The following is a 9612-nucleotide window of genomic DNA, read 5'->3' as shown; positions in this document are numbered from 1 at the left end:
TTTCCAAGTACTGATAGCTATCCATCCTCTTATTTATTGGAAACAATATAGAAAAATATTCCTTAAGGAAATGAATGCCAAGTTGAGGTTTATATTAGAAGATTTAAGGGAGCCTTATTGCCTAGAAAGCTTTTGTGCTATTCAAGTTACAATCATAATTTTTCTTGTTAATATGTGAAGGTTATACTGGAAATAGGCTGTACCATCAGATAGGGACACAACGATGTCTACAACCTGCTGTGCAAGAAAATGTAACCAGTACGCTGTATTTGCACCACTCTGTATCTCAGTTTAATATACATTCACCTTCTCTGAATGAAAAGGCCATCCAGGTTGTGCTCTGAAAGCTTCCAGCAGTGTTCCTTTCAGTCATCCAGGTGCTGTTCCTCCCATGTGGAAGTTGGGATGGCGCTGTAAGGGTCCATGATGACTTTTGCACAGCGAATAATCATCACGATCAAGAAAAGGCAAAGGACGACGAAACATGCTAATGTTAGTCCTTTGTCCACATCAACGTACACAGTCTGTGGTGTTGGGGCCTCCATTGTTTGCATCTCTCCTTGTCCGGGTTTGTGCTTACTGCTACCATCATCGTACACCTGCAAAACAACCATGCTGTCAAAGCCATTGTCAAGGACCATTGAGATGCATCACGAAGCATGGGGAAAATAGGATTTTGTTGTCAATGACAAAACTCCCATTGACTTCAATGGGCAGGATTGCACCCTGGTGGGTAAGAGAGGCTGGAAATGTTATGGGACAGAAGGCAAAGCAGGAAATAGAACAAACATGGGCTCTTCTGTGGCGATGCCCATGTTTGTTAATTTAGCTCTTTACTGTTTGTTCCTGAGAGACTAGTCAAGAGTGTCTGTTTTACAAGGAAAACAGTGTTAAAGGGGCATCATCAACTTGAAATCTAATCCTCTGTTTGCTGTTAAAAAAAAATCCAATTGCCACACCTGCTCCTACAGCCTCCTGTTTTTAAAATAGGTTACTCTTCACTGTTACTCTGTAAAAGACCCAAACAACTGTTAGGGGAACTGCCTGTAGTCACAGTGCTGTCACTCGTGCAAAGCAAACAAAAGGAAAAATAGTAAAAAAACAAACATTTTTTCCTATAAATTTCCTCCTTCAGCTGCAGCAATTTTAAGAGTTACTGGCAATTTCATGCTTTCCAGGGAGGCACTGTGACTTTTAAACTCAAGGTTCATCACCAGCCATGCTGCTCAGAATGATGTGGTTGATGCACTATATCATCTCAGAGACTCTCCATCCTCATTATCTAAATGTGTGGGCTTGAGCACAGAACAGTGTTTGCTGGCCAGTTTCTGTAGCCTGCAAATTCTCTCTATCTTAACACAATTGATTTACATTGGGGCCCTAAAGGAGGGAAACTGACTCGACTTACAGAATGAGCGGTGAGAGAGATTTCCCTTGACATCCACCCTTTGTCAGGCTGCTGGGTGAAGGAGGTGAGGGCCTCTGCTGGAAAAGAACAAGAACACGGATTCATTCTTTAAACATCTGCAACTTTGGAGCTAGTCATTGATTAGCCATAAGCAGTTCCTTATTGTTCAGTAACATTCAAACACACTTCAACTGGGGGGAAGAAACTGGAGCTAGAATAAGCGACATCAAAGGGTGGTTTGCATGGGAACCAGACACTAATGCAGTGAAGTATGTCTACAGACAGGCCCTGCTTACATTCGAAAGTTTTACCGCCGAAATTTCTGCCAGAATACTCCTGCCAGCACAGCCATTTTGGCAGGGTGCATTCACATTTGGCTGCTATTAAAAAAGAAAGTACAAGGTGCAGGTCAGTGTAGATGTATTCAAAGCAGTCCTCTATATTGTCCGTTGGCTCTGAATGAAAGGGACATGGTTGCCTGAGGCTTTTCGTACTGACAGCCTCTTTGCAGCAATGCTCCCCTGAGAGGTCTATACAGGGTGGCAGGGAAGGTGCTCTACTCTGGCAGGAGAAACTAGGCTGCTCTGCCTTGACATGTCTGAGCAAAAATCACATTCTACTTGCGTGAAAAGTTCAGTGAAATTGTCCCAGAGGGCCAGAAAGCTGTGCAGGCACAGATAAACGGGCACCTCCACCAGGGGCAGAGGGCCCCTATGACTGCCAGATAGCAATGTGAGCCAGTCCATGCCAGCTCCCCACCACTTAACGACACACTATTTCTACCACTTTCCTGCATCTAATCACAGCCTGCAGGTAATGTGGTCTGGACTTGAAAACTTGCATCCAGTTTACAAAGCATTTTCTGCAAAATCATGTAGTTTGAATTGTCACTTATTGGTTTGCATGTAGCTTACAATCAATGCAAGCGGGTTTTTTTCTTCCCTATGGCTGTGTATATGATTTGGTAACCAACAAGCATGTGTACATTGAATGGCAGCAAAAGTATGGCTTTTTCCCGTTTTCTTTCTGTCAGTTTTGCCTGTTACTGCCAGTTCATGCTCTTAAAATAAACCAGCTACTTTAAAACAGAATTCCTTTGTTCCCTGCAGAGTCCGCTGCCATTTTGAGAGAGGGAGAGGAAAAAGGGAGGAGACTGAAGTTTCAAGAGCTCTGAAGAATGTATGTTGTGCATTACTGGGGGGCAGTAAATTACACTGACCTTAGGCCCCTTTCCCAGTGTTGAGTTCTCTCTTTGGGTTCAGCTGGGTCTCCAAGAGCCACTGGTTCTTGGTTGGGCCTGAATATTCCACATCCCTCTCCTCATTCAGCTTCTCCTCAGCCTACAGGTCCAGGGTGCAATCCCGATTCAGTGTGGCATCAAACCCCTTATAATAGTGGCAGCTGTTGGGAGCAGTGCTCGACTTTCTGTTGTCCTCTTTTGCTCCTGGTAAACCTGCTACAGCTTCTTCCTCTTTGCCCAGCATTGGTTCTTGTCCATGTTGTAACCCAGCTTCTGCATCTTCTTTGCAATATCAAGAGCTAGATCTTTGTTTCTGTAGGAATTTCACAGCTGTGCCTTCACAGCACTATCCCACGACAGGCCAAGGAACGCTAGCACCTCTTTGCTGGACCGGGAAGCAGCACGCGATTCAGCTGGAGCCAAGCTTGTACAGTTGTGGTTGTAAAGGTTGCAGGCGGGTAAAGAGGTATTTCCAGAACATGCTTTACAGGGGGGCAGATTTCAGTCAGTCATTGTGACTGTAGGGCAGCAGAGTTAAAAACTTTGACTAGAGAGGACATTGCTGCAGGGACTGTTGCATTGTGGGTTTGTTGCTGGAGGACTGTATTTGTCCATACAGGTACTTCTGTGTCCACACAGGCATCCTGCCAGTAGAATCATACCATCTGAAGACTGGTTTAATTTTGCAAGCAAAAGTTCAGGCTTTTGTTTGCAGGACTCAGATCTGAGTATGGATGCAGGCAAGCCTGTGGAGATAGCAGTAACATTTTACTGGTAAAACTTTCTAATGTAGACCAAGCCACAGCGAAATGTTCTGAGGTATGGAGCCTTATCACCTTCATGCTCCAGAAATCTGGTGTGGGACAATAGTTTCAGAGCTGTGCTATTCAGACTTTCCAAGGTTGTATTAGTGGTGATAGAGCAGTGTTTCCCAAACTTGGGATGCTGCTTGTGTAGGGAAAGTCCCTGGTGGGCTAGGCCAGTTTGTTTACCTGCCGTGTCAGCAGGTCCAGCTGATAGCAGCTCCCACTGGCCGCGGTTCGCTGCTCCAGGCCAATGGGAGCCACCGCTTCCAGCGAACCAGCCATGACACTGGTCTACAATTTTTGAGAAGTCGTCTGCTTCAGAGATAAAATGTGCTATTTATTATGTATTTTGATGTGCTGAATTCAAATATGACAATTAAAAACAACTGATTGGCTACTGTTTCTAAGATATTTAAGTTTTTACATTTTATGTCTATGTATATTGTGTAGATAGTAGAGTTTTAATCAAAAATTGTAAACCTAGGTCTTTTCATGTGTTTATGGTTGCTTTACATGATAATATTTCACCTGTCCTGTTTATGTAACACTTTAAAAATCAGCAAAAGGGTTATATAAATAAAATTTATTATGAAACAAAAGGCAAAAAACTATTATGTACATAGTTTAGTCCTAGTCAGTGTCTACTTGGCGCTTCTTGGCTTGTCTCTTGGATTCATTAAATGGAGCATCTCTTGTCACTGTCCAGCAATAGTCTGCAAGCATTGATGGGCTCCATTTGCCCTGATAGCCTGCCAGGAGATTCCACTGCTGTAGTCTGGAGCCCAACAGCTCTGCCTTACTCTTGGGTAGTTCCCTGACAAGGTCATTCAGTTCACCTTGTGTTATGAGGTGTGGTTCAGAGGAGGAGGATGGGAGAAAATGTGGGTCCTGTGACATTGATGGTTCAGGACCAGAAGTTTCATCCTCTTCCTCGTCTGACTCAAGTGAGAAGGATTCTGGTGCATCAGGAACCGGCAGTCCTTCTCCGTGGGGTACTGGGCGTATAGCTGATGGAATATTTGGATAATGCACAGTCCACTTTTTCTTCTTTGACACACCTTTCCCAACTGGAGGCACCATGCAGAAGTAACAATTGCTGGTCTGATCTGTTGGCTCTCTCCAAATCATTGGCACTGCAAAAGGCATAGATTTCCTTTTCCTGTTCAACCACTGGCGAAGATTTGTTGCACAAGTGTTGCAGCATATGTGTGGGGCCCACCTCTTGTCCTGATCTCCAATTTTGCAGCCAAAAGAAAAGTGATAGGCTTTCTTAACCATAGTGGGTATACTGTGCTTTTGTGATGCAAAAGTCACTTCACCACAAACATAGCAGAAGTTATCTGCACTGTTCACACAAGTACGAGGCATCTCTGCTCACTTTGGCTAAACAGAAATGTGTCCCTTTGCAAAATCAAACACTGACAAATGAGAGCACGACACTGTATGATTTCTAGAGCTGATATAGGGCAATTTGTTCAGCAGAGTGATGTAAGCTTCGTTATGATTGCATCATCCATGACTTCTAGGAATAACATGATGCAATTCATATCATGTATGACGCAATTCATATCATGTATGACCAGCTTCAGATTGCATCATTCATTGTTTTGCCTAAAAAGCAAGTACTGTCCAAACCCAGTCATAGATTTATTCATAGATCCAGTCAAAGATGTATTTTAGTCATTTCTGGTTTAAATTGAGATCCCTTCCCTTTATAACTCACTTATCCTCCGCCATTCCCAAGTCAAGGGTCGTATATACTGACCCAATAGCATATCTTGAAAACTAGAGCCAACCAACAATTTTAAGCATCATTTTCGTTCTCAGTGACCCAGAATTAGTAAAGTTGGACTACATTTATTTCAGAAGCATTTTGGCTGTAGAGCAGTGTGATCAGTCAGACCTGCGGACATGGCAGGTAAACAAACTGGCCAGGCCCGCCAGGGGCTTTCCCTGCACAAGCAGCGTCTCAAGTTTGGGAAACACTGTGATAGAGGATAATAGCTGAGCCTGGCTCTGCTCTTGAGCTAACATCCAAAGGCATCAGAATTTTGAGCAACTGAATTGGGACTAAGGGCCCAATTCAGGAAAGCACTTAAGCTCAAGTTGACAACCCTTTGACTTCAAGCAGGTAAAGTTAAGAGCTGTCCTGAATGGGGAAGCTGTCTGGAATTAGAGGTTTAAGTGAACAGCTAGTTTGGGCTTGATTTTTCTCTCCAATGTTGTTACCCTGTTACAGATTCCCATATACGGATTCTCAGCTAGGGCTGGTGGAAAAATTATCCATTGAAAAACTGTTTTTTGACAGAAAATTGTTTGTTTTTTAACTAAGTGAAACTTCTCATAAAAAGTATTAAGATTTCACAGAAAATGTTGATCTTTTATAAAAGGCATATTCTATCTAAAAGGGTGCAGTAGTATGTATGAAAGGAGTTATTAACAAGACAAGACCATTACATAGCTGCTGTACAAGGACAGTTGACTGATCTCTTCATCTAGTAACACACAGTAAATAGCCCTTGTAAACACCATGCCTGTGGACCTAAGATATTGCTGCCATAATCATAATTCTAACGGTCAACATAATCAGAGGGGAAGTTACTCAAATGGGGCCAATGAAAGTAAACAACTGAAGGACCAAGATACAACAGGACCCTTCCCCCACCCCACCATTACATAAAAACACTCTTTGCATCTGAACAGAACAGAACGGTTAACTCAGCAGTATGAAATAAAATGTACATTGGAGCTGATGAGTACAGTTGCAAATACTGGCAGGTCTGAAACCAGGGCATGAAATACTCAAAGATACTGATGTTGTCAAGTGCTGATGAGAACTATGGCACAAATCTTTCTCAAGCATGAAACGTTGCTAAATGTTCAATTGTATGGCTGTAGGAGCAAGATGTTGGGAGCAATGCTGACTTACACCAGATAAGAATCTGGTCAAAGCTCCTTAGTTTCGCCTTTATTTTCAATGAAAGCAAGATATTCCCCAGCTTGCTCTTCCTTAGAGGACTGCCACAACAGAGATGGCATTTTTTTTTTTGCATAATGACCTAATGTCTTACAGACAAGCACACAGAGGAAACAGTATTAATGAAATTTCTCTATCAGCTTTTAAACAGCCTCACCCCCACAGTGCAGCAAGAGTTGCATCTGGCCAATGCTCATTCTCATCCAGGCAAGAAAAATTAATCATTCAAAATAAGCGCTGCTTGAGGCCTAATAAAGTTGATACGGTAACTACCTACCGCAGTAAGAGTGCATTACAGGTGGATTGCATAAACATTAACTGTGCCTACTGTGGTTAATTAGTGTTTTCATATAAATCTAAACATGAATTTCCATCTTGTTGGCAGCTGGAAGCACTGTGTGTGTGAGATTTATCACCTCCCAATGACCTATTATGGGTTTCTTTCAGCTGTTTTATTTTTATTCTTAATTTCTCTCATTTAATAAATGGCTCTTAAATAGCAGCAAGGAAGAAAACTTCCATTTTCATCTGGCTACCTGCTGGGCTTGCCTCACCCTCATGTCAAGTGAAGTATATAGAATTCTTCATAGTTCTGCCTCAGTTTTCTTCTAGACTCTGCTCATTGCTTAGAGCTGGCTGGCGAGTCTGCTGTGAGAGCAATTTGGGCGGATAATTTCCATGTTGGCTAGGCTCAGGGAGATAGCTGCACTGTGGTGGCTTGGGGCTGTAGCTGTATCTTTCTGGGCAGTCACCAAGCACATAAAACACCTATATTTTAATGAAGCAAGCAGAAGGGATGGGTGACAGGAGTTAAGCAAAAGATAAAGGTTGAGACTAGATACAAGGTCAGTTTATCTTTCTCTACTGCTCTTACTCTGGTGTGCAGCTTTACTCACTCCAGTGGAGTTACTCTGAATACATGCTGGCCTCAGTGAGGGGAATGAGACCCACAGTATATTAACCTAAGATTCTATATTTACATGACTGGTAACAGTATGTGAAATTCTCCCTGCCTTCCTCGGAGAGCTTTTGGAGCCTAAATTTGGCTTCATCTGAAACAGATCTACCAGAACATCCAAGAGTGTATGAAAACAATTGTTTGTACTTCAGAATGGCTTATTTCTGGTTTTTGATGAAGATTAAGGGCCATTCTTAATTTTATTAAAGATGGTTTGCTCAGCCCTCAGCTGGAAAAGGGCTGTGTCACTTACACAGGCTTCTGATGAGAAGTAACTCTGCTTAACAGAATGCCCAATTACATGCAAATCAAATTCAGGCCTGGGGAAAGACCCATTTTGCAACAATCCCTAAGCAACAGAAGCAATCTGTCCTAGTGGGTGCATGCACATCCCTTAAGCTCCCCAGTGTCATTAATCCATTAGACAAATTCCTAACTGGCTTTTGCACACAGAGCTCCTTTCCCTGTTTAACAGAAAATTTTCTCCCATTTCTGATCATAAAATATAGGCAGTGTACAGGGAGGGGAGGACAGGGAAACCACATTGGATTTCATAAATACAATTGCATCCATACCTTCCAGATGCGAGGCTTTCAATCATATGTTAGCATTCCAATAACGTAGGTCTAAGTCCCAGTTGTGACTGTACCTAAAGTTTCGTTGGTGCTCACAATAGCATTACTTGCACACAGATGCTAATCAGATTCACTTCCACACAGACCTGTAAGCAGTTCTATTGTCACCCAGGTCGCCTGCAAAAAAACAAAATAAAACAAACCTCCTTTGCACATGCACAGTGAATGTTACCAATTTCCATTAAACTGCAGGGATTCTCTGTAGCAAGAGTCTGAGGGGACATTCGGTCTGGATTCCCCTGATTTAGAGGAGAAACTCAATTTTTATTCATATCCAACTTTTTCCCAAAAGAACATCCCTGGTACAAAAATGGGGATTTTATTTAAATCCAAAATTCTTGATGTATTTTTGTAAATAATCTCATCCATAGTGAAAGATAATTCCATTATGAGTTAACTGGGTCTCTGGAATCTTCCCCATTTCCTCAGCTGGCTTCTAGAGCTGGCTGGAAATCTTATTTTTTCTTTTACAAACAACACCAGTTTGTTGAAAAGGAATTTCTTTGCAGAAAAGGGTCAGTTCTCATACATTTTGGTTCTGTTTTTTTTAAAGAAGTTTGAAATTGTTCATGTTTCATTTCAATGTTTTCTCTAAATGAAAAATTCCAGTTCTCTTGTCTGAAAAAATTGTTTCAAAATTGAAGCCCATTACAGTCAAAATAGGATATTGAAATATTTTTTAAAAAACCATTTTGATCTGACTTGATTTTTTTCAGACTCTCTTTTATTTTGTGAAAATTGAGGGTTTTGACTTTGTCCCAGTTCAGGAAATGTTTTTTCCCCATCTCTATTAATTTTTCCCCTCAAGGATCCCATGATATCAACCAAAGAGGATTAGATACAGCTATTCCGGAATGCATCAATGCCACTGTTCACTCAAATGGATTTCTTGTATGTATCACAATTTGCTCCTGTGGCTAGGAACTCAGAATGTTGCCTCCTTTAATGCTTCTAACCTCTGCTGGGCCATAGAATTAGAGGCTGGACTTAACACCCAAATTCAGATTCTCAGATGATGCTAAACCACAGGGCCAGTCCTGACCCTGAACTTTTTAAGTAACTGTAATCTCATCAGCTAATATAAAAATTGCTCAAATAGTTGATCTCTTTTCCTAGTTTTGTCCCCAGATGCATGTCAAATGAATTCAACACTAATTTAAACTTCAGATGTATAAAATAGGAGTCTGGACACAATCATACCATACTATTCCTAATAATTCAACTTTATAATCAGAAATAGTAAGTATTTAATGAAAGTGAAATACTGTGGTTGGATCCAGACAGATTAACTTTTCTGTGTCTAGAAAGTAGGGCTGTCAAGCAATTAAAAATTGTGATTAATCATGAAAATAATTGCACTGTTAAACAATACAATATAATTTTAAATATTATGGATGTTTTCTACATTTTCAAATTGATTTCAATTAAACACAGAATACAAAGTGTACAGTGCTCGCTTTATTTGATTACAAGTATTTGCGCTGTAAACAAAACAAAATAAATAGTATTTTTCAATTCACCTAATAAAGAGATTGCACTACAGTACTTGTATCATGAAAGCTGGACTTACAAATGTAGAATTTTATAC

The 9612-nt window shown here is 41.2% G+C and overlaps 1 protein-coding gene across 1 annotated transcript; it reads right to left on the bottom strand.

The window, feature by feature from the left end:
• Positions 1 to 291: 291 nt before the first annotated feature.
• Positions 292 to 8118, bottom strand: CTXND1 (cortexin domain containing 1). Its single transcript, XM_050967843.1, has 3 exons — positions 7965 to 8118; positions 1409 to 1485; positions 292 to 599 (listed from the first exon to the last, which is right to left on the bottom strand). Exons 2-3 carry the CDS (start codon positions 1439 to 1441, stop codon positions 366 to 368), a joined length of 267 nt encoding a protein of 88 aa, XP_050823800.1. The 5' UTR covers positions 1442 to 1485; positions 7965 to 8118; the 3' UTR covers positions 292 to 365.
• Positions 8119 to 9612: the final 1494 nt, after the last annotated feature.

This window comes from Gopherus flavomarginatus, chromosome 9 (assembly GCF_025201925.1).
Source record: "Gopherus flavomarginatus isolate rGopFla2 chromosome 9, rGopFla2.mat.asm, whole genome shotgun sequence".
Taxonomy (NCBI): domain Eukaryota; kingdom Metazoa; phylum Chordata; order Testudines; family Testudinidae; genus Gopherus; species Gopherus flavomarginatus.
Note: the sequence above shows the minus strand (reverse complement) of the source record. Positions and strands in the feature narration are given on the sequence as shown.

Bases quoted from the DNA above. Each gene is read 5' to 3' on its own strand.
- CTXND1 (XM_050967843.1), bottom strand. From the start codon at position 1,441: ATGTCAAGGGAAATCTCTCTCACCGCTCATTCT. The intron at 600-1,408 runs GTAAGTCGAGTC...GTTGTTTTGCAG, and splicing joins TCTCTCTCACCGCTCATTCT to GTGTACGATGATGGTAGCAG.